This window comes from Caretta caretta, chromosome 10 (assembly GCF_965140235.1).
Source record: "Caretta caretta isolate rCarCar2 chromosome 10, rCarCar1.hap1, whole genome shotgun sequence".
Classification (NCBI taxonomy): Eukaryota; Metazoa; Chordata; order Testudines; family Cheloniidae; genus Caretta; species Caretta caretta.
This window is the reverse complement of record NC_134215.1, coordinates 20,822,104-20,848,387: the sequence shown is the minus strand read 5'-3', so window position 1 is coordinate 20,848,387 and position 26,284 is coordinate 20,822,104. Positions and strand designations below refer to the sequence as shown.

Genomic DNA, 26,284 nt, shown 5'->3' with positions numbered 1-26,284 from the left:
TCAATGCAGACACCCGAACTAAGGAAGAGATCATTCAAGCCATCAAATCCTTAAAAAATGGGAAAGCTCCTGGAAAGGATAACTTGAATGCAAAATTGTTCAAGGTAAATCCTAAATTAGCAGCATCTATCCTGGCCCCTCTATTTACATCAGTCTGGGAAAGGGAAAAAATGCCAGATGACTGGACCAATGGGGTTATAGTGAAGATACCAAAGAAAGGAACTCTCAGTGATTGTAATAACTGGCGTGGTATCACATTTTTATCTCTGTCCAGCAAAGTATTGTGTAAGATCATAGTCCAGCACATATCAGAGGCAGTTGATAGCGTTCTCAGAAAAGAGCAAGCTGGTTTTCGGAAAGGGTGTGGATGCACAGACCAAACAATAATAGAATACCATTTATTTAAATATTTTGGGTGTTTTCTACATTTTCAAATATATTGATTTCAATTACAACACAGAATACAAAGTATACAGTATTCAGTTTATATTGATTTTTATTACAAATATTTGTACTGTAAGAAACAAAAGAAATAGTACTGTAATTAAATCTCTTTATCATGAAAATTGAACTTACAAATGTAGAATTATGTACAAAAACTGCATTCAAAAATAAAACAATGTAAAATTTTAGAGTCTACAAGTCCACTCAGTCCTACCTCTTGGTCAGCCAATCGCTCAGACAAGCAAGCTTGTTTACATTTGCAGGAGATAATGCTGCCCGCTTCTTCTTTATGTCACCTGAAAATGAGAACAGGTGTTTGCATGGCACTGTTGTAGCCAGCATCGCAAGATATTTACCTGCCAAATGCCCTAACGATTCATATTTCCCTTCATGCTTCAACCACCATTCCAGAGGATATGTGTCCATGCTGATGATGGGTTCTGCTCGATAACAATCCAAAGTAGTGTGGACCGATGCATATTCATTTTCATCATCTGAGTCAAATGCCACCAGCAGAAGGTTGATTTTCCTTTTTGGTGGTTTGGTTCTGTACTTTCCACATCAGAACGTTGCTCTTTTAAGACTTCTGGAAGCATGCTCCATACCTCGTCCCTCTCAGATTTTGGAAGGCACTTCAGATTCTTAAATCTTGGGTAGGGTGGACTTGTAGGCTCTAAAATTTTACACTGTTTTGTTTTTAAGTGCAGTTATATAACAAAAAAAAATCTACATTTACACTTTCATGATAAAGAGGTTGCACTACAGTACTTGCATGAGGTGAATTGAAAAATACTATTTCTTTTATCATTTTGGAGTGCAAATATTTGTAATAAAAAATAATATAAAGTGAGCACTGAACACTTTGTATTCTGTGTTGTAACTGAAATTAATATATTTGAAAATGTAGAAAAATATCCAAAAATATTTAATAAATTTCAATTAGTATTCTATTGTTTTAAGTACAATTAAAACTTAATTAATTGCAATTAATTTTTTAATTGCGATTAAGTTTTTTTAGTTAATCGCGTGAGTTAACTGCGATTAATCAACAGCCCTACTGAAATTACAATGTTTTTTCTTTATAGATTCTCAGGTTGGCATAAATCCAATTTGTACCTGACAGCTATAGATTATTGCATTAATAGCTAAATCTTTTCCTTAGCAGTAAATAATTGAAATAATTTAAAAGCTGAGAACTTTAATGAATATATAGGGAGGAAAGATGCTGCAAAACACAGAACTAAATACATGGCTATATTTTAATCTAACTTTCCACTTTGCATGAGTCTTTCAAATCCCACTGTTTTTAGATGCTTTTTAAGTCTGTGTTTAAAATAACACTTTGGGGCAAATATGTCAGTATGGTACATGGAAAATTAATTGCTAAACAACCAGTGGAAGCTTCTCCACTAAGTCCCAGTACATCTTGTAGAATATGTACATCAAATATCTGTACTAAATTGATAAGAAGTCAGAGATTTAAAGTGAAAAGGAAATCTTGTCATGAATACTACATCCTGTTTCACCCATTGTATAAAAATTATCCAATATTTTCTTCTGATTTATATTTCTGTGCTGTGTTGATTGCGGTCTTGTATTTTGAAAAATGAAGCTACTATAATGGAAGGTAGTTTAGGCTCTAAGGAGCTCAGATTCCATTGAAAGGTGTCTGACTTAAGAGAAAAAAAAAATCTATGACATGGTATTTTATAGCACCACGTATTTGTTTTTCTCTGCCTAGTAACAGACTTGAATTGATGGTGGATTGGAATTAAGGGTGCCATTTCAGTAGGGTTTTGTTTTGTTTTTTAAACACAGGCTGTTCACATAACTATTCAAGATCTTCTGCAAAATTCACATTATTTACTCAATAGTTTACAGTGGGTCAGAATGATTTAGATCTCAGCACTCCAAACATGGCTCCCTTGGAGACGTTGCAGACGATTGTGTGTGTTTGCTCTCTGGAAATGTTATTAAATCGATCTCTGACAACAGCACTTTTGAACAGCTTTGTATTTTGTTCTGTACTACTGGAGCTAGTACTATGTTGATACACACACTGTGATCCACTTTCAAATAATGACTGTTACTTTTTAATACACCCATAAATACTAAACATGTCTATTCCACATTGTAGACTAATGCCCAACAAACTATTTACATAAATAAACATCCAAAACTGGTTAATTGTTTTAAAACTCCAGTTGTGAAAACTGAAATATCAGAGATGCTATTGTACTAAACATTTATAGGGGAAAAGAATGAACACAGACTTTATATGCCATGTTTCAGCCTGGCGAGACCTTTAGACCTGACCAGGAACAGTTTTGTAGTAAAAATGCTGAAAAATCACCTAATAGCACAGGCAGGCATAAATAAAGAAGTGCAGTGCTTCATGATTGTTAACAACATCCTATTGAGAAAACCAATAACATTTATAATTGGGATTAAAATTCAAAATATAAATCGGGAATTACATGGTGATGTTTCATATTTCACTCTATTTTTGGAAAGTATGAAACTACTGTGGTTGTCTAGAGTAAATTTTAAAAGGAAGACAGTTTATAAAAATAGTTCTAGTGGAGATTCTGAAACTTAACAGGACAGGGAAATAATCTCTCTGCTAAATTCCATGAAGACGTGTTTGTTTAAAATTAGTTCAGGTACTTAAACTCAGAGTAGATTTTTCCCCGAAGACTGGCATATAACAGCTGAGAATGTCAACTGAGTTTATTTACTTGAAAGAGATTGAAAATCTGTTGGATTTTAGTGGGATGCTTTTTTGGAAAAAAAATTAAATACCATAATGATCTTTAATTTTTTGGTAGAAGTTGTTGAAAATTAAGGTGTGTTTCTTCTTCCTTCTTTAATTTGGCAATGGTTGAAATTGAGTTATGACTTCCCTCTTGCAAATTGGACTGAGTTTTTAATATTACTTGAAGTAAATAAGCAGTCAAACCAAGGTTTTGAACAGTGAACTGCAGATAAGTTTAGTACAAAATGCAATCTTTTCACTCAAGAACTAAAGAAGAAGAACTCAGTTATCTGAAGTGACTGAATTAACCTTAATCCAAACCAAAAGTGACAAATTCCAGGGATTTTAATAAGTGTTGTCAGTATTTAATTGTACTTTTATGTAAAGCGGAATTCATGCCTGGGTGCAGATGACCAAGGACTATGATTAACAGCCCTTAATTTGTTCAGAGAGCACACGAGTAGGCTGGTTTCTGGAGGGCAGATATATGCAGCATAAACTAAAGAGGAGGGATGGTGCCTGAGATTGCCTCTTGACTGCATTGCACTGTACCATGTATAGGATTGCCAACTTTCTGATTGCAGAAAACCGAACACCCTTCTCCAAGGCCCCTCCCCCACCGTCACTCCCTCTCCCCCACACTTGCTCTCTTGCTCATTTTCACCAGGCTGTGGCAGGGATTGGGGTGTGGGAAGGGGTGAGGCTCTGGCTGGGGGGTGCGGGATCCGGGGTGGGGCCAGAAATGAGGGGTTCAGGGTGTAGGAGGGGGCTCCGGACTGGGGCAGGGGGTGGGGATGTGGTGGGGTGAGGGCTCCAGCTGGAGGTGTGGGCTCTGGGGTATGGCCGGGGCCAAGGGGTTCAGAGTGAGGGAGGGGGTGTGGGCTCTGGGAGGGAGCTTAGGTGCAGAAGGGGGCTCAGGGCAGAGGCAGAGTGTTGGGGTGCGGAAGGAGGAGTGGGGTGCGGGCTCTGGGAGGGAGCTCAGGCCTGGGGCAAGCAGCTGGGTTGCGGGAAGGGGTGCAGGCTCCGGGACGGAGTTGGGGTGTGGGAGGGAGCTCAGGGCTGGAGAAGGGGTTCAAGATGTGGTGCAGGCTCCAGGAGGCGCTTACCTGAGGCAGTTCCCGGAAGCAGAGACATGTCCTCTGGCTCCTAGGCGCAGTGGCAGCCACAGAGGCTCCAGACACTGCCCTCGCTCACAGGCACCGCCCGCAGAGCTCCCATTGGCCATAGTCCCAGACAATGGGAGCTGCAGAGCCGGCGCTCGGGGTGGGGACAGCGGGGACAGTGCCTAGGGGCCACAGGGACATACTGGTTGCTTCCAGAAGCCACGCAGAGCCTGGGCAGGCCAGGAGCTTGCCTTAGAGCTGCTGTGCCGCCGACTGGACTTTTAACTGACTGGAGAGACCAGGGGTCCTTTTTCAACTGGGCGTTCCAGTCGAAAACTAGACACCTGGGAACCCTATGTAGGCCTGGCTTGATGTGAGTAATTAAACATGGGGAAGTTCTCATTTTTTGGACAGCAGACTTAGGCCGGTAACTAGATCAGCAGGCTGAACATACAGTGTTTGTGCTAAGATAAGAAAATAGGTCTGAGAGTTAAAAAAAGAATGTTTGAGCTAGCTAAGATAAAAAGGGGGAACAGCCAGGGAACAATTTACTAAGAACAAAATGACAGTGGAAAAGAGAAGTCGGGAGTGCAAAAATGAGGTAAAGTTGAACATGGACAGCATGTGGAAAAAGCATGTTTTACAGGGCTTGGTTACTCTAAAGTAACCACGCCAATCCCAAAACACGTGCTGGAATATACAATGAATGTAATGTGATGTGCAAACGTATATAAAGGAAGAGGGTTTCTGTGTAACGTTGGATGTGTGGTATACCCTGTACCTACTCCTTACATTTGAGCCTAATCAACTCAACTCAATCAATCAATCAAATTAACTACTGCATGATCAGATCTCTGGGGAAAATTCTAAGAAAAAACAGAACTCTGGTGAACAAACCTATCTGTTCTTCAGAGCTTTAGACAGCAAGTTCACTGTCATTCATTCAATATAGCATAATAATAGCAAGTAATCTTTAAAAACTCCTGACTTTTAGTCCTGTATCTCATAATGAGCTTAAAGTCACATACAAAAAGATGGTTACTATCGTACTAGTGAGGGATTCAAACTACTCTGTGTGGGCAATTGGGAGCTGTTGAAACCATATACTATATGATCTGAACAAGATTACTACACCCTGAGCTTAGCTTACACTGGGTTTTATTTGGTTTCTCTGAGCAGAGGCTGCAGTGTTAGAGATAAAGAGGGGGGAGAATGGACAGAAGGCATAAAAAAGGCAGCTGTGAGAATGGTTGGGTTTTTTCCCCCCCAACTCAGCACCAATAACTAAGATGAGGACAAAGAGTGAGAGCTCTTGGCGCATGTTAGCTTTTATAGTGTTTAGTAAATCCATATCAGTCAGATGTAGTCTTCTTGGAAATACCAACCATTTTAGATACTTTTCATGGCTGAGATGTACACTTGCTAAAGCCCATATTAGAGCCAAATGGAATTCCTAAGGCACTTAATGCATCATCTTGATTTCAGCTGAGGTCTCCCTGAAAAGCTGGGATTTGGAATTAAGCACTTCTCACTATCCCTGGTAGATCACGAGATGGTAGGTCATGAGATATCAGACCTTAAAATTGCAACATAAGGGTGTATAGAAAAACTATATTAGATCTGGGATTTTTTATATGAATTAGCTGAAAATTCTCTCTCCCTGGAAGGCCTATACAGATAAACTCATGTCACAATGTAATGACAACCTGCCTTTCCAGGTCAAAGGTTATGAAAAAAGAGTTCCAAGAAAAACTGTAGTAATGCTTACAAAATGCTCACAAGGTGGGAGGGTCCCAGCGCCCAGGCTCCCCCCAAGGCCAGATGACTTAGTTTTTTAGCTCTACAGCCCAAGCCCCACAAGCCCAAGTCAGCTGAAATAGGTCAGCCATGGGTGTTTACTTGCAGTGTAGACATACAATTAGATACCACCTTGAACTCTTTGCAACTTCCAGTACCTCTGTGATGCCATTTGTCAATGTTAGCATTATGGAAGTATTACCTGCTGCTTCTGTCTACCCCCTCCATGACAGTGGTCCTAGAGAGGCAGAGATAGCAAGAGCCCTCACACTATCCCGTACTAGAAAATAATTGTTTCAGTTCATGGGGTAATTTAACTGCAAGAATGGGATGGAAACACAAAGCCCTCTGGGAGAGATATGTGAGTTTGGAGTGCCTGGGAGGACTTTAGGAATAGGACTGCCAGTTGCCATGATTTTTATTCTCATACATGCACACAGGCATGATTAATACACGTTAATCCTGATATTCTGAGCACCGCCTTCTGGTAACGCTTGACGCAAATTTTCTATGTAATAATTATCAGAGTCCATGCTAGTGAAAAACAGTATTAAAAGTCCACCTTTTAAAAACCATTTCTCAAATGTTGAGGATGCTGAAGGAATGAACACTATGCTATTTGGGCACAGGCAAATTTATTCTGCAAGTAAGAAGTGTGTAAATTTTAAACGCTTTTCCCAAATCTCCAAATTGTGATCCACTGCTGCTATTTCCAAACTGTATATTTACCCTATGTGAAACATAAAAAGAAAAGGTCACTGCCTTCTGTAGGCCAAGGATAAGAATTTATGCTTTGCAATCATGTGTATTCTGCTTACCTGCTGAATTATGCATGCATTTCAAAATGTAAACTCAATTATCAAGTTAATACTATTGCCAGAGTTTGAATGTGCAGTATATACAAGATAACAGTAATTTATTCTTTTGTAGGATATGTCTTAACGATACCTAATTTTTTATGTCCATGTGCAGAATGAATTTTGTTATGTGCACCAATATGGAGGTGATGTCACACATCAGCTTCATACTGGTGCACGTAACAAAATTCATGTGGTGGGGATGGGGCCGAGGGGTTTGGTGTGTGGGAGGGGGCTCAGAGCTGGGACATAGGGTTGGGGTGTGGGGGTATGAGGGCTCTGGGGTGGGGCTGGGGATGAGGGGCTCAGAGTAAGGGAGGGGGCTCAGGGCTGGGGCAGAGGGTTGGGGAGGGTGGGCTCTGGGGATGAGAGGTTTGGGGTGCAGACTGCCCCAGGGCTGCAGTGGGGAGAAAAGACTCCCCCCAGCCCTCTCTTATCACAGCAATTCGGGGCTGGGGAAGAGGCATCACTCCCCGGCCGCGGCAGGTCTGGCGGGCCTGGGCTGGGCTCCTCTCCCCAGCAGCTCCAGCGGACCTGGATCAGGCCAGGCCAAGCCAAGGGAGGGGCTCCTCTCCCCCAGTGCGGCAAGTCCGGGGCAAGTCCGCGCTGGGTCCGGCAGGGAGGGGCGCCTCTCCCCACCGTGGCAGGTCCATGCTGGGGCCAGCGCTGAAGGGCGCCTCTCTCTGCTGCAGCAGATCCATGCTGGGGGTGGCGAGGAAAGGCATCTCTCCCTGCCGCACACTGAGCTCCCGGGCAGGGCTTAATAGGCAGCTGCGCGGCCGTGCAGCTTAGAGGGAACTTAGGTCCTAACAATTTAAAATATCCAGCTACTTTTATAATTACCTTAAATTAACTCTCAAGGAATTTTCTGTTCACCTGTCCTGCTGTATATGTTAGCAACGCTAAGGATATGTCTACACTACAAACCTAAGTTGACCTATATTACAGTCACCACAGTAATTACTGCACTGGTGCATGTCCACAATACCCTCCTTGGGTCGGTGGTGCACGTCCTCACCAGGAGCCTGGGCTTTGGATCCCAGCTGGGAGCAGGGTCTGAAGCCCCCCGGGCTTCTCAACCCAGCTGCCAACAGGGAGCAGGGTCCAGCCACCCAACTCCATAGGGGAGTGGGGGCTTTCTTGTCAATTTCACGACTCCTGCTATGAAATTGACCAGAAAGCCGATCTAACTACACTAACATAAGCCTTATGCCTCTCATGGATGTGGAGTTACTATATCAGCGTAGTATGGCACTTACATAGGTGGGAGGAAGGCTGTAGAGTAGAAACTGACATAATTAGGTTAACATAAGCTGCCTTATGTTGACCTGTGCGGTGTAGACCAGCCCTAAAATGGCCAGCTTTTAGCCAATTTAATTTAAAGGAAAACTAGGAAACTTATTAAGAACCTGTTTTCAGTTAAATTCCATTACTGGTATGCAGAGTGGGTTTAAAGGAACATTCTGTGACATTGCACCCCATAATGCACATCTTTCTATCAGTGTTATAGAAGGTGACCAATAGATGAGTTTACCCCGTATATGCTTTACTTAAATTCAATGTGCTAAAATTTCAGAATTTCCCAAATCAAGTATTGTCATAATGATTAAGTTTCTTCACATTTTCAGAAGCTACAGATCTAGCAGGCATAGCACTACTTCCTCCAAAGCAGTATTGCACATATGCCTGATTAATTACTTTTGGGAGTCTCTCACCAAAACGCCATGTCCATAACAAATATGATTATAATAATTTCCCAACTTCACAGATTGTGGTGAGCAGCAAAGAACTCCCCATCACTCAGCTTAAGTGATAAATGGATTACATTTGTATTTATGTTTCGAGACATATACAGATTGGCATGTACTTAAAGTAGATCTAGATCTAGAATAAATTGCATGATGGAACGGACCACCCAAATACCCAAAACTGAACCTGCTTTAATACAGAAATAAAATCTCCACTGATTACACACCCCTAGTTGTCCCCTATCACCCCACAGTAGAACACATATGGTGTATCATCAAACAATTACAACCCATACTTCATGAGGACCACAGCCTGAAAGAAATCTTTCCTGAACCTGCCTCTTCTGGCCATCAAACAACCCCCCAACCTTTCCAGGCTCATTGTCAGAAGTAAGCTCCCCACAGACCAGGATACACCAACTCAAAGCAGCTCTAGACTCTGCCACAACAGATGCAAAACCTGCAGACATATCTCCACTGCCACAAAGATCCCTGATAACAACTATGTGGGTGAAACCAGATAATCACTATGCCCTCAAATGAACTCTCACAGATAAAATACAGAAACACCATATTGCCTTTTCACAAGCGATCACTCTATATCTTACCTATCAACCTTCATCCTCAAAGGAAACCTGCACAATATGTTCAAAAGACAAGTCTGGGAGCTTGAATTCATAACTCTGCTAGACATTCAAAATTATGAACTGAAGAGACACACTGGATATATAGGTTTCAGAGGAACAGCCGTGTTAGTCTGTATTCGCAAAAAGAAAAGGAGTACTTGTGGCACCTTAGAGACTAACCAATTTATTTGAGCATGAGCTTTCGTGAGCCACAGCTCACTTCATCAGATGTGTACCATGGAAACTGCAGCAGACTTTATATACACACAGAGAATATGGATATATAGCTTATCACAACAATCTATAACTGACTAACCTCCCCCATCCAAGCTTTTTTTCCCTTTTCCCCCTATGAATGCGGAGGTGTTAATGGGCCACTTCACCTTTGAAATATGTGTTAACTACTTATGCTAAACTATCTGTTCCACCCTATATTTAGCTGTGACACCGTGAGTTCATTTCTCAGACCCGACGAAGAGCTCTGTGAGAGCTCAAAAGCTTGTCTCTCTCACCAACAGGAACCTGTCCAATAAAAGATAAGAGTGGCATTAGCTTTGTTGGAAGGAGAGCGCTCCTGCCGACAAAGCCACGTTCACACTGCCACTTGCGTCGGCAAAACTTTTGTGTTTCCCAGGGGGCTTTTTTAAGTACCCGTGAAAGACAAAAGTTTTGTCAACAACTTCGCAGTGTAGATATACCCTTAGGCTATGTCTACACTACAGACCTTACAGAGGCACAGCTGTACCACTGCAGCTGCGCCACTGTAAGGTCTCCCATGTAGCCATTCTATGCCGACAGGAGAGAGCTCTCCCGTAGACATACTTAAACCACCCCCAACTAGCGGCTATAGCTTTGTCAGTGGGAAAGCATTAATAGCTTTGTCAGCGGGAGAGCATCTCCTCCTGGCATAGCAGTATCCACATTGGCGCTTTTGTCGGTGAAACTTATGTCAGTCAGGGGTGTGTTTTTTTCACAGCCCTGGCCGACAAAAGTTTTACCAACAAAAGTGGTAGTGTAGACATAGCCTATTCTATGTTAGCGTAATGCTCGTATTTACCAGGCTTCTCACTATACTTTCTGCATAGAAATATAAGACAGTGATGTTTAAAGGAGAAATGTAAATGCTCTTATCGACAAAAGGTATAGCATTCAATACTTAATAGAAGTTTTCCATCTCATTTAATTTGTTACCGCAAATGCATTGCACCTAAATCAACTTTAGAAATATCTTACTGCAGAGATGAAGCAAGCCTCCTACTATTTAATGGGCTCATCTTTCTGAAGTGAATAATGCTCCAACTCCTAAGCAAACACAAAAGCATTTAAAAAAAGATTGAAAGCTAAAACTATCAAAATTCACAAAACCACCAAGGATCTGTGCATGGCTATTTTACACCAAAAAGTTTTACTTTTCAGCAATGGCATGGGTCATAGAAATAATTATTTTCATCATTTATAACTTGAAAATAATATACACTAAAGAGCCAGAAAATAATTAACAAAAAAGTAAGAAAACTCTGTCTAGAATCTTGCTATATCCAGATAGTTTTCTAGGAGCAGTCAGGCCTTCTCTAATTATTTTGTTACTGGCATAACTGGCAAAAACTCAAGAAAAATAAATAAATAAAAGGAATGGAAGGTAATTTACTTACCAAGGAATGCACACAAAATACCTTAGGGCACACATTTCAGCTGTAGTAAAGCTAAGTTATTTTTGCTAGCAAGAACTACACCTGGATTGATTCAGTCTTTAATGTGAAAAGCCCTGAGGACATCTCAGAGAGTAAAGGTTGAGAAACAGAAAAAGCACATCTGAAAATGCATGGGACATCACCTGGGTGGAGCAAGTTTCTTCTTCTGATCTGCCCTTTCCTTTTCAAATCTTAATACTGCACTGCTTGTAATAAATAAAAATCTTTATCATTTGCACAATATGTTTGTCATAGAGAACACATAATATACAATATTCTTTTTTCCTGGATTTAATCTAAGGAAAATTAACATCTGAATTGTAATTGACTTTTAATAGCAATTAAATGTGTGTACATAAATTATAACTTCTTGAGTATTTTGGTATAATACTTTATCAAAACTTTAATTTCTTTTGGCTCTTTGGTAGTAAGATAATTGTTACTTAAAATCTAGTTGTGAATATTATTATTCTGATACTGCAAGGTAATTATGCTGTAAAATACTGATACTTCAATATGTATTACTTTAATAATTTTCAGAGACTTAGTACAGATACTAAGAAGTATAAGTATACACTTGGGGATGATGTACTTCCACATCACTAAAACATTCTTTGGAAAAAGGTGCTATGTGTTTTCTATATAAACTGCAGTTCAAAAAAGAAAGCTGCCTTGGAGCTTAAATTCATAAATGTATTAGACACTAAAACTCAGACTTAATAAACACACTGAATTTATGGCTGATTACAGCAATCTATAACCCTCTAACTCTCCTTTGACTGCAGATGTGTTAACTGCCCACTTCATGTTGAATGGTCTCTTACAACATGTTAACTCCTTATGCGAAACAATCTGTTCCATCTTGTATTTAGCTGTGACACTGAGTACCTTTTATACAACTGAAGAGCTCTGTGCAGCTCGAAAGCTTGTCTTTCTCCAAAGGAAGTTGGTCCAATATAAGCTATTACCCCACCCACCCTGTCTATCTTTCCAATGGTGTTTTAACATTTGAAACAAGAAAAAAAGGTGGACTGTGACCCCCTTCTCTAGAAATCCAAGTATAAACTCCAAAAGGAAGTAATGAATTATATGCGATAAATACCTTATTTGATATTTAAAGCTATAAAAAAGTGGCTAGTTAAGTTACATAAAATTTTGCTACAGTAGTTACTTTTCCATTCAAAATAAGTAACTACCATACCAACCTCAAAATATGTAATATACACACATACACACACAGATATGAACACATTGTATATGGTGTAATTATCTACTTGGGGCGGGGAGAAGGTCAACATCAAGGATAAGTTTTAGTTGTAAAAGCTCATTAACAAGGCACACCAATAGCAAACTCCAAATCTATTATTTCCCTAACAGTGCAATGTCTATTACAAGATGTTAATGCTGGAGATGGCTGTCATATAGATATATAGCTAAAATATACTTTTCATTCCTGATTCTAAAGAGTCCTTCTAAAACATTCAATAACTCTTTTGGATTATGTCTTAACCTTTACTTCTGAATCCCAGTGGTTTTCAACCTTTTTTCATTTGCAGACCCCTAAACATTTTCAAATGGAGGTGCAGACTCCTTTGGAAATCTTAGACATAGTCTGCAACCCCCCAAGGGTTCAATGGCCACATGGTTGAAAACCACTGCTGTATGCTAATCTAAGGACTTCCCAGTGTTGTATTCCAGTTGACTAATAAAACCTACTCTCTTTCTCTTGGCAAGCCATATGAAAAAGAATTTGATTAATGTCATCAGGGCCATAGCTTCTCCCTAAGACAATTTTATTTCATACTAACTGGGATTGAAAGAAATAAGGAAAAGGGAGCACAGTGTAATCCTTTGCCCCTTAATCTGATTTACAAATATGTTTTTTGGGATCATGAAGTGACACCTCCTTCTCTCACTCTCTCTTTAACACCAATCTCTCTATCACTAGCCACTTCCATACATATTTCTTTTCTTTCCATTTTGTGAAATGTCATGTCTCTCGTATAGATGTTTGAATGACAATATCACAGCCAATGACATCTCAAAAATTGGGATAATAAGAAGAGAATATGGTAAAATTAGGAACTGGGTATATAAAATAAAATAATGTGTTTAATGAAATGGCTAATATAGCATAAACTATAATCACTTTAAAATAGTTTTTGAACAGAATTAGAAGGAATTTTTTTAAAGATGATTCAGAAAATGTATTTCTACAGTAAAGTAAATGGCACTGGAAGAACTGGCATTTATAAAATACAATTCATATAACAAGGCACACAAAGTATAGGACATTGCCACAAAGTATTTGACCCTGACCTGAAGATGCTCTACATTGAGATAAAAATTGTATACAGCAATATCGCCAATAAAGTAGTTCTCTAAAGTATCATGAATTTTTATCATAAATCTTAATACAAATCACATTCTTTCTACTTATTAAAATGATCAGAGACAGGTTATAAAAGCATTGTAAAAAAAAGATTATTGCAATGTGAAAGCTGACTATGTTTGATGTGAACCTCAAGGCTAATAGTATATTTAATCCCAACAAAGAACCAAAGGAATAAATCTGCAATCACATGTCAAACTCTTTTATAAGAAACAGACTTAACATGTGAGTTAAAATGGTCTATTTCAGTGAGTTCAATATTAAATTTGTGTAGTTAAGTGCTCAGTTTTTCTTACTATTTCAATAAACGCTGCCACATTTTGATCATAACATAGGTAATCTCTGTATACACTTAAAGAAAAAACAGGAGTATTACTGTCTTGTGTATATTTAAACCTTCCTGTTGTGTTGAAATGTACATTTAAACTAATTACTAAAAATTGTTTTGTGCAATTCATGCGACTTTAGTTTCTCATCATAAATATTATTTAATTACAGATTAACATCTGACCATTGAGACACATGGGGATTACTACAGTTATTCACTATATACACATTGAAAGTAACACATAGAATTAGAGTACAAATTGTAACTATCATAAATCAGAGAGATTAGATTATAATCACTTTTTAATGGCTCAAGTGCAATTACACAGTAATCTGCGTAAAACATATGAATATTATACAGTGATACTCTCATACTCTGCCCCTTCCCGACATTTGGATCTGCATGCATAGCCATGTAGCTGCACAGAGCCCCAGTGACTTTGGTGGATCTTTGCATAGGCATAAGAATGCACCCCTGCAGATCTGATTGCAGCCAAGATCTGGGCCTGTATAAGTAATATATTATTGCTACAAATTAACAATATCACTTACATTATAGGCACAACCACTAGCTGTATATATTTATGCGTATTTACAAGGCAATTATAAATAGACAGGCAGATGTCGAATTTTATATTTTTATAATGTTGACAGATAATACTGATGTTCATTTTTAAGGTTTTTTCGATTTTTATTTATTTTAAATTTTCACAGTAGTGTGGTAAACATCAGATGTAAAAATATTAGGCCTGTCAATCAATTAAAAATTAATTGTGATTAACAGCGAGATTAAAAAATTAATCACAATTAATCAAAGATTTAATCACAGTATTAAACAATAATAGAATTGGTATTCTATTATTGTTTAATAGTGTGATTAAAACAGCAATTGTGATTAATTTTTTAATCAAGTTAATTTGTTTTGAGTTAATCGCTTGAGCTAACTACGATTGGCAGCCCTAAAATAGTCATATTTGCTCATACAGCATCACAGGTTACACAGGTGAAAAAGAGCAGCATCTGACATGCAGAATCTTTACTATTGCATGAATCCGGGAGTGGAGGAAAGAGAGCGAGAAAAAAAAACCAACACAATTCAGTACTGGCTTGTTGGTTGTAATTCAAAAGTCAAATGAATGAGCCAAACAGCTAAGTAATTCCACAGCTAGCATTAGCTACTTTACAAGTGAAAAGCTGCAGCAGGGCATGATGTCTCAGAAGGGACCAGAGGTGAACAGGATCACTATGAAGTCAAAACTGTCCAAGCCACGGTAGAACTTTACTAAATGTAGCACTGTGCACCCAATGAATAGCTCCCTGGTGCTGAAGAAAAAACTATATCAGTTAATTATTTAAAACATATTCTAGGAAATATTTCTTTCCATCTAACCAGGGAGATTGCAATGATTCAGACTCCAAAAGTAGTAATGAAGAGCATAACGTAAGCAATTAAAAAAAGCAGCATACACATTTAGTAAAAAAACTATTTTTTAAATTGTTTTTCTCAAATATTCAATTTTCCCCCACATTCCTCTAAAAAAATACCCTTGTGCTATTTTTTTCTTTTATTTCTTATCACAGCTGCTCTGTCTATTCAGTTCTGGCAACTCTGAACATCAGAACTGGAAGCATTTTTTGTAAATATAATTTTCCTACTATGTTGTAATGGCATTGCTATTGCACTTGGGAGCTTTGGATAGTACACAAAAATATGTTTCCTCTTGTTCCTTTATATTTCACAGCATCTCATCCATCCAAAGGCAGGGGCTGCTTACAGCTACAATTTCCTCCCTTCCCCAAGCAGCATGCAACCAGAAAAATAACTGATTTTGCTGGGTTTTTATAACAGAAAACAAAGAAATAAAGTAAAAATAGCAAAGAACCTACAGTTTAGGTTAATTTGCTTTTTGTTCACAAGTTCCAACTGCCTCATTTTAAATAAATACCTCAACTTTCATATGTTGGAAGCATGTGGGTAAGAGCTTTACCTTGAATTAAGTTTAGCCTGTCAAGTTTAGCATTAGAAAGCGGTTTATCTTTATTTTTCTTTTAACTATTTCTGACTGTATTGCCTATGTTTATTCTCATTTAAAATCTCTCTCGTTGTCCTAAATAAACGTGTTTGATTGTTTTATCCAATCCAGTGTGTTTAAATTGAAGTGTCTGGGTAACTCCATTTAAGGTGCCGAGTTCTTGTATATTATTCCCTTGAAGGAATAATGGACTTAATATATTTGAACTGTCCACGAAAGGGCTGGACAGCTCAAGACATACATTTCTGGGGGGAAGTCTGGGATTGGGAGTATGTTGGGATCACCCTGCAGTATAATCAAGGCTGGTGAGAACCAGGGTGTGACTTACAGGCTGCAGTTACCACCCTCCCCCCCCCCCCCCCCCCCGGGGAGTAACCTGCATGCTGCAAAGTTGTTCGTGAGCAGTCCAGGTTGAGTGATATAAGAGTAAGGCATTACTAGGCCCCCCCTGTTTACTGGGCAGGGGAGACAGAGACCCCCACTGGTCTGGATTGCACCCTGCTATGTCACAGTAACTTTCTTTCTTATTAAGCCAGATGAAGAGAAAGAGGCTAGTAAAATGCAAAACACAGGCTATGGACACCTGCCGTTCAAAAAGACAAGAGTAAAGAAAGTCTTAAAAGTTACAGTAGTTATTAATTAGAATATTTCTACTGAATCACACTACAGAACATATGTATATAATTCAGCTGCAGTAATCTTCTAAAAATGATTTACTTGAGTCTGTGTTTTCTCTTCTCCATATCTTGACTACTGAATGGCAAGATTTCTGGCAATGGAAAAGATCTTTTCTGCTGTATGGATACCTATTCATGAAAGGCAACAAACCTGATGCTGTCAGAAGCAGTCTTCAGATATAAAGAGGGAAGATCCAAAGATTTCTGGGGCTTTACTGAATAACCATAAAATAAGAAAAACTGTAGCTAGTTAAAATGCTGAAATTAATTATACACAGTGGGACAGAGAAGAGAATAAAGTTCGAAGTAATGTCTTTATGAAGGATCATAAATACTGTTAGAGAGAGGCAAAAATCATGTTATACAGAAATGATAATTGTTATATGACATTTCTCAACATCAGTAATCATAATGCCAAAGCTAAAAGAGTGGGAAATGTGCTTAACTCTTCAAAAACAATTTGGCATTAAGTGCTTATCATCAATCTGAACTGCAATGTTAGTACTCATGCTCAATGATGCTCAGCTCAAAAAAATCAGACCACTGGGGAGGACATTCAAGGGCCTTTATATGGTCAAGAGTACTGCAGAATGCATCTCACAGATAATCACATATTTTCTGAATCTGCCTCATTTAGTCTTTAGCTTCCAGAGACAGAAAATTGCTAAGTGGCTTCAGAAAAGAAAAACATGTAAAGAATAAAACAACTCTGTTAAGGTAGATCACATTCTGCCTTTTCATAGATGAAGTGTCTAGATTTTTTTTTCCCAAGAGATTCTATGGAAGAGCTTAAAGCTCTTGTTCTCTACTACAAGATAGTACTTATCAGGCACTAAAACTGTACATGTAAACAAATCTGCTCTTTGATTGCTGACTGTCCAGCTTAAATCACTCTATGAAGAGAATCTGTACATACTCACATTCTCAGCTGTTTAACTGCTCCTCCTAGAGGAACACAAAATATAATATCTTTCACTAGGTCTTCTCTGCCCAAAAAAAGTCTCTCCTGCTCACAGTAAATACTGTGAGCAACATCTGCTGTTGTACAGTTCTTCCCACTAAATTCTGTATGTGCCTCCCCTAAAAAACTTCCTGAAGGTTCAATTACTAAAGACCCATTTCATAAAATATCTGTAACAAGTCAGCGTGCACTTTCCTTGAAACCAAACAGTAAAAAGCTGAAGTGTAACATTGTGGGTTTTACAGATATTGGACAGAAATAGGCATAAAAAAAATGCAGATATTATAGGATAACTGAGTTCAACTGTTCACAGGAAATAAAAGTTTGAATACAATACTGGAAAGATCACAGACCAAGAGCCTAGGATAAAATTTTCATAAGTGCTTAAATGACTTAGGAACCTAAGTCTCATCTTCAGAAATGACTCAGGCACTTAGCCCTGGTCTACACTAGAAGTTGAGGTCGAATTTAGCAGCGTTAAATCGATTTAACCCTGCACCCATCCACATGACGAAGCCCTTTTTTTTTTTTTTTTTGACTTAAGGGCTCTTAAAATTGATCTCTTTACTCCACTCCCGACCAGGAGATTACCGCTGAAATCAACCTTGACAGGTCGAATTTGGGGTAGCGTGGATGCAATTCGATGGTATTGGCCTCCGGGAGCTATCCCAGAGTGCTCCGTTGTGACCACTCTGGACAGCACTCTCAACTCAGATGCACTGGCCAGGTAGACAGAAAAAGGCCCGCGAACTTTTGAATCTCATTGCCTGTTTGGCCAGCATGGCAAGCTGCAGGTGAGTGCAGAGCTCATCAGCAGAGGTGACCATGACAGAGTCCCAGAATTGCAAAAGAGCTCCAGCATGGACCGAACGGGAGCTACAGGATCTGACTGCTGTATGGGGAGAGGAATCCGTGCTATCAGAACTCCGTTCCAGTTTTCGAAATGCCAAAACATTTGTCAAAATCTCCCAGGGCATGAAGGAGAGAGGCCATAACAGGGACCTGAAGCATTGCCATGTGAAATTTAAGGAGCTGAGGCAAGCCTACCAGAAGACCAGAGAGGCAAATGGTCGCTCCGGGTCAGAGCCCCAAACATGCCGCTTCTATGATGAGCTGCATGCCATTTTAGGGGGTTCAGCCACCACTATCCCAACCATGTGCTTTGACTCTGTCAATGGAGAGGGAGGCAAAAAGGAAGCAGGTTTTGGGGATGAGGAAGATGATGATGAGGAGGATGTAGATAGCTCAAAGCAAGCAAGCGGAGAAACCGGTTTTCCCAACAGCCAGGAACTGTTGCTCACCCTGGACCTGGAGCCAGTACCCCCCGAAACCACCCAAGGCTGCCTCCCGGACCCGCCAGGCGGAGAAGGGACCTCTGGTGAGTGTACCTTTTTAAATAGTATTCATGGTTTAAAAGCAAGCGTGTTTAGTGATTAATTTGCCCTGGCATTCGCAGCCAGTACAGCTACTGGAAAAGTCTGTTAACGTGTCTGGGGATGGAGCAGAAATCCTCCAAGGACATCTCCATAAAGCTCTCCTGAGTGTACTCCCAAAGCCTTTTGCCAAAGGTTTCTGGGGAGGGCCGCCTTATTCCATCCACCATGGTAGGACACTTTACCACGCCAGGCCAGTAGCACTTAGTTGGGAATCATTGCAGAACAAAGCATTGCAGCGTATGTTTGCTGGCGTTCAAACAACATCCGTTCTTTATCTCTCTGTGTTATCCTCAGGAGAGTGATAACATTCATGGTCACCTGGTTGAAATAGGGTGCTTTTCTTAAGGGGACATTCAGAGGTGCCTGTTCCTGCTGGACTGTTTGCCTTTGGCTGAACAGAAATGTTCCCCGCTGTTAGCCATGGGGAGGGGGCAGGAGTGAGGGATTAGCCACACGGTGGGGGGAGGCAAAATGCGACCTTGTAACAAAAGCACATGTGCTATGTATGTAATGTTAACAGCAAGGTTTACCGTGAAAGAGTGTACCCATTGTTCTATAAAAGGTGTCTTTTTAAATACCACTGCCCCTTTTTTTTCCTCCACCAGCTGCATGTGTTTCAAGAATCACAGGATCTTCTCCTTCCCAGAGGCTAGTGAAGATGAGAAGGCGAAAAAAACGTACTCGCTATGAAATGTTCTCTGAGCTCATGCTGTCCTCCCACACTGACAGAGCACAGACGAATGCATGGAGGCAGACAATATCAGAGTGCAGAAAAGCACAAAATGACTGGGAGGAGAGGTGGCGAGCTGAAGAGAGGGCTGAAGCTGATAGGTGGCGGCAGCATGATGAGAGGAGGCAGGATTCAATGCTGAGGCTGCTGGAGGATCAAACTAATATGCTCCAGGGTATGGCTGAGCTGCAGGAAAGGCGGAAGCACAGACCGCCGCTACAGCCCCCGTGAAACCAATCACCCTCCTCCCCAAGTTCCATAGCCTTCTCACCCAGGGAAGTAGAGTGAACCAAGGGGGCGGGGAGGTTTCATCAAGGAGAAACAAACAGAACTTTCACACCATAGCCTGGCCAGTCATGAAACTGGTTTTCAAAGCTTCTCTGATGCACACCGCACCCTCCTGTGCTCTTCTAACCGCCCTGGTGTCTGGCTGCGCTTAACCAGCAGGCCAGGCGATTTGCCTCAACCTCCCACCCTGCCATAAACATCTCCCCCTTACTCTCACAGATATTGTGGAGCGCACAGCAAGCTGTAATAACAGTGGGAATATTGGTTTCGCTGAGGTCTAACTGAGTCAGTAAACTGCGCCACCATGCTTTTAAATGTCCAAATGCACATTCTACCACCATTCTGCACTTGCTCAGCCTGTAGTTGAACAGCTCCTGACTACTGTCCAGGCTGCCTGTGTATGGCTTCATGAGCCATGGCATTAAGGGGTAGGCTGGGTCCCCAAGGATACATATAGGTATTTCAACATCCCCAACAGTTATTTTCTTGTCTGGGAAGAAAGTCCCTTCCTGCAGCTTTTGAAACAGACCAAAGTTCCTGAAGATGCGAGCGTCATGTACCCTTCCCGGCCATCCCACGTTGATGTTGGTGAAACGTCCCTTGTGATCCACCAGTGCTTGTAGCACCATTGAGAAGTACCCCTTGTGGTTTATGTACTTGCCAGCTTGGTGCTCCGGTGCCAAGATAGGGATATGGGTTCCGTCTATGGCCCCACCACAGTTAGGGAATCCCATTGCCACAAAGCCATCCACTATGACCTGCACATTTCCCAGGGTCACTACCCTTGATATCAGCAGATCTTTGATTGCTTTGGCTAATTGCATCACAGCAGCCCCCAAAGTAGATTTGTCGACTCCAAATTGATTCCCGACTGACTGGTACCTGTCTGGCATTGCAAGCTTCCACAGGGCTATTGCCACTTGCTTCTCAACTGTGAGGGCTGCTCTCATCTTGGTATTCTGGCACTTCAGGGCAGGGGAAAGCAAGTCACAAAGTTCCATGAAAGTGGCCTGACGCATGCGAAAGTTTTGCAGCCACTGGGAATTGTCCCAGACCTACAACACTATGCGGTCCCACCAATCTGTGCTTGTTTTCCGGGCCCAGAATCGACATTCCACGGCATGAACCTGCCCCATTAGCACTATGATGCCCACATTGCCAGGGCCCGTGCTTTGAGAGAAGTTTGTGTCCATGTCCTCATCACTCTCGTCACCACGCTAACGTCGCCTACTCGCCCGGTTTCGCTTTGCCAGGTTCTGCTGCTGCATATACTGCTAGATAATGCGCGTGGTGGTTAATGTGCTCATAATTGCCAAAGTGATCTGAGCGGGCTCCATGCTTGCCATGGTATGGCGTCTGCACGGAAAAAAGGCACGGAACAATTGTCTGCCGTTGCTCTGATGGAGGGAGGGGCGACTGACGACATGGCTTACAGGGAATTAGAATCAACAAAGGGGGTGGCTTTACATCAAGGAGAAACAAAAACAACTGTAACACAGAATGGCCCCCTCAAGGATTGAACTCAAAACCCTGGGTTTAGCAGGCCAATGCTCAACCCACTGAGCTATCCCTCCCCTTGGTATTCCAGGCAGGACTGAATCTCCATTAAACTTTTCAAGGTGCCCCAGACAGACCTCACCGAAATAATTGTCGGCCGTTGATTTCACGGAGGGAGGGGGGGAGGGAGGGGGGGAGCAAATGAATACAAAACAAATCTGGTCTATTTCTTGATTTGATCAACTCCATCTATCTTTTACATCTTTGGCTGGCAGCAGATGATGCAGTAGGACTGCTCGCCATCCTCATCTCCTGGCTGCTCGGCAGAAGATGGTGCAATAGGACGACTAGCCATCCTCATCTCCTGACTGCTCGCCAGAAGACGGTGCAATAGGACTGCCAGCAGGACTAAAGAGAATGACCTGGTCACTCCTATTTTAGTCCCTGCGCCCATGTCTGCCCAGGCGCTCTTGACCAACCTTACCGAGGTGGCCAAGAGCACCTCAGACATGACGACGATGGTTGTCAGGCCTATTACACCGTCTGCTGCCACAAGGCAATGAGCTGCTGCTGTGTAGCAATGCAGAATCCGTGTCTGCCAGCACCCAGGAGACGTATGGTGACAGTGAGCTGAGCAGGCTGCATGCCTGCAATGGTATGGCGTCTGCACAGGTAACTCAGGAAAAAAGGCACGAAACGATTGTCTGCCGTTGCTTTCACGGAGGGAGGGAGGGCCTGACGACATGTACCCAGAACCACCCATGACAATGTTTTTGCCCCATTAGGCATTGGGATCTCAACCCAGAATTCCGATGGGCGGCGGAGACTGCGGGAACTGTGGGATAGCTACCCACAGTGCAACGCTCCAGAAGTCAATGCTGGCCTCAGTACTGTGGAAGCATCCACAAGACACAGCAATTGTGAACACCATTTGAAGCAAATTTACATAGATGGCAAACAGATCTCATTTTAATTCAGAAATTTCCATGTGGTACGGAGTCTTTTTGTTTTAATTCAAATGAACTTATGCTTTCTCTTTACCCTTCAGAGAAAGCTTGGACCCTTTTAATTGAAAATTTCAATAAACAAGTTTTAAAATAAACAGAAAAAAGGCCAGAGTGGGTAGAACCTAACTACAGAAGTTAAACAAATACTTGAACATATGCAAATATGGCTTAGATGCTAATACTTTTTTGCCTGAGGATAGTACCTTGACTCCATTGCTAACAGATTTTCGTGCCTAAGCTAGACAGAAGTAGACAGAAGTATAAAGGCTTCTACAGTGCCAGAAATGTTGTTTTTGCAAAAAGCCACTACACAGAAGTCATTTCTGTTCCCCACTGGTGTCTGTAAAGGTAAAAGTAAAGAACCTCTGGTAAATTTACAAAGGTAGGAAATAGCCCAGGTTTTCTGACTACTAATCCTTCCAATAGTTAAAATTTGCATATTTGCATACATGTGTGAGAAAGAGTTGCTCTTGAACACTGAATGGTTGTCTTGTTTGCCTACAATCACTGTACCACCATTTTACTGAGTTACTAGGGTCCTACTCTGAAAACACACACAAGAGTAACTCTGTTCACCTAAATTGTTCCAATGAGCTTCTCATGCAAGTAAAGGTATTATCCCTGTGCATAAGTGTTCAAAGATTGGTCCCTTAGTTTGCGATTCACCTTCAGATACCAAGAATATTTTAGAAGTTTGTCATTCAGTTGTTTCACTTCTGGAATCCCCTCGCAAATATGATTTCTTAGAGCCATATTACTCACCTGATAAACATGGAATGCATTAGCAGCTTTTCCTCGTAGAAAGACTGAGGGAATCCAAACATTTATAAGGGCACGATTTGATCTGAGCAAAAGAAGAGACAAGTTTAAAATAGGGAATCATCTTTACATATAAAAATAAACCTACAAAGTGTCTACCTCCAATGCTTGCAAAATGTCCACAGTGAGCAACAGAACCAAAACTTTCAGAACACTTGAAACATCACAATTTTGCCTGAATATTTTGAACTTATTAAACCTAAAAGTAACAGTAAGTTAGGAACCATTAGGAAAGGGATAGATAATAAGACAGTAAATATCATAATGTCACTACATAAATCCATGGTATGCCCACATGTTGAATACTGTGTACTGTTCTGGTCATCCCATCTGAAAGAAGATATATTAGAATTAGAAAAGGAACATAGAAGGGCAAAAATGATTGGGGTATGGAACAGCTTCCATATGATGAAAGATTAAAAAGACTGGGATCGTTCAACTACGGAAGGACAGTTGAAAGGAGACATAACGGAAGCCTGTAAAATCATGAATGATGTGAAGAAAGCGAATAAGGAAGTGTTATTTACCCCTTCACATAACACCCGATGAAAATAATAGGCAATAGGTTTACAACAAACAAAAGGAAGTACTTCTTCACACAATGCACAGCCAACCTATGGAATTCATTGCCAGGGGAGGTTGTGAAGTTTAAAACTATAACTAGGTTAAAAAAAGAACTAGGTGAGTGCATGGAGGATAGGCCCATTAATGGCTATTAGCCAAGACGGTTAGGCATTCATGGACAGAGGACAGTTATCTCGGGATGGACTTCATCTGAGTAAGGAAATAGACTTCTAGGATGGAGGCTGGCACAACTGATTAAGCGAGCTTTAAACTAGGAATCTGGGGGAGATGGCTGGGAGATGTCCAAGTAATCTCCACGCCGGATTTTAGCATTAAGAGGGAAGAAAAAAAAAGGAAGGAAGGATACAGTCGTGGGTAGGAGAATGTATATAAGGAGGAAGGGCAGTGTGGATACCAGTCTAATAGGTTATACTGGCTGTAGAATGACCGTGCCTAATAGGGTACAGAATGTGAGCGAGGCCAAACAGCAAAAATTAAGATGTTTGTACATCAATGCGAGGAGCCTACATAACAAAACGGAGGAACTAGAGCTACTGATGCAGGAAGTGAATCCAGATATTATAGGGATAACAGAAACATGGTGGAATAGTAGTCATGAAAGGACTACAGGAATTGAAGGGTATGTGCTGTTTAGGAAAGACCGAAATAAAGGTAAAGGTGGTGGAGTAGCATTGTATATCAATGATGAGGTAGAATCCGTCTGGGCAAAAATTACATTGGGGAAGAAAACTATTAGAGCCTCCCCTGGGATAGTGCTTGGGGTGTGCTAGAGACCACCGGGATCTAATTTGGATATGGATAGAGCCCTTTTTAATGTGTTTAATAAAGTAAATAGTAATGGAAACTGTGTGATCATGGGAGACTTTAACTTCCCAGATATAGACAGGAGGACGAGTGCTAGTAATAATAATAGGGCTAAGATTTTCCTAGATATGATAGCTGATGGATTCCTTCATCAAGTAGTTGCTGAACCGACTAGAGGGGATGTCATTTTAGATTTGGTTTTGGTGAGTAGTGAGGACCTCATAGAAGAAATGGTTGTAGGGGATAATCTTGATTCAAGTGATCATGAGCTAATTCAGTTCAAACTGAATGGAAGGATTAACAAAAATAAATCTGCAACTAGGGATTTTGATTTCAAAAGGGCTGACTTTCAAAAATTAAGGAAATTAGTTAGGGAAGTGGATTGGACTGAAGAATTTATGGATCTAAAGGCAGAGGACGCCTGGGATTACTTTAAATCAAAGCCGCAGAAGCTATCGGAAGCCTGCATCCCAAGAAAGGGGAAAAAATTCATAGGCAGGAGTTGTAGACCAAGCATCTCAGAGAGGTGATTAAGAAAAAGCAGAAAGCATACAGGGAGTGGAAGATGGGAGGGATCAGCAAGGAAAGCTACTTTATTGAGATCAGAACATGTAGGGATAAAGTGAGACAGGCTGAAAGTCAAGTAGACTTGGACCTTGCAAAGGGAATTAAAACCAATATTAAACGGTTCTATAGCCATATAAATAAGAAGAAAACAAAGAAAAAAGAAGTGGGACCGCTAAACACTGAGGATGGAGTGGAGGTCAAGGATAATCTAGGCATGGCCCAATATCTAAACAAATACTTTGCCTCAATCTTTAATAAGGCTAAAGAGGATCTTAGGGATAATGGTAGCATGACAAATGGGAATGAGGATATGGAGGTAGATATTACCATATTTGAGGTAGAAGCGAAACTCAAACAGCTTAATGGGACTAAATTGGGGGGCCCAGATAATCTTCATCCAAGAATATTAAAGGAATTGGCACCCAAAATTGCAAGCCCATTAGCAAGAATTTTTAATGAATCCGTAAACTCAGGGGTTGTACCGTATGATTGGAGAATTGCTAACATAGTTCCTATTTTTAAGAAAGGGGAAAAAAAGTGATCCAGGTAACTACAGGCCTGTTAGTTTGACATCTGTAGTATGCAAGGTCTTGGAAAAAATTTTGAAGGAGAAAGTAGTTAAGGACATTGAAGTCAATGGTAAATGGGACAAAATACAACATGGTTTTACAAAAGGTAGATTGTGTCAAACCAACCTGATCTCCTTCTTTGAGAAAGTAACAGATTTTTTAGACAAAGGAAACGCAGTGGATCTCATTTACCTAGATTTCAGCAAGGCATTTGATACCGTGCCACATGGGGAATTATTAGTTATATTGGAAAAGATGAGGATCAATATGAAAATTGAAAGGTGGATAAGGAATTGGTTAAAGGGGAGACTACAACGGGTCCTACTGAAAGGTAAACTGTCAGGCTGGAGGGAGGTTACCAGTGGAGTTCCTCAAGGATCAGTTTTGGGACAAATCTTATTTAATCTTTTTATTACTGACCTCGGCACAAAAAGTGGGAGTGTGCTAATAAAGTGTGCGGATGATACAAAGCTGGGAGGTGTTGCCAATTTAGAGAAGGACCGGGATATCATACAGGAGGATCTGGATGACCTTGTAAACTGGAGTAATAGTAATAGGATGAAATTTAATA

At 40.8% G+C, this 26,284-nt stretch overlaps 1 protein-coding gene across 3 annotated transcripts in view; it reads right to left on the bottom strand.

Annotated features, from left to right (window-relative positions):
* SNX29 (sorting nexin 29) overlaps positions 1-26,284 on the bottom strand; it is a 435,642-nt gene that overhangs the window by 161,865 nt on the left and 247,493 nt on the right. For 2 of the 3 annotated variants that reach the window (XM_048866549.2, XM_048866552.2), the window contains one exon: positions 23,132-23,213. In XM_048866549.2, the coding sequence (XP_048722506.2) occupies positions 23,132-23,213 (82 nt within the window). Of the gene's footprint in view, positions 1-22,482; positions 22,710-23,131; positions 23,214-26,284 lie in introns of those variants that run through there. The other variant, XM_075132756.1, reaches the window with a different exon arrangement.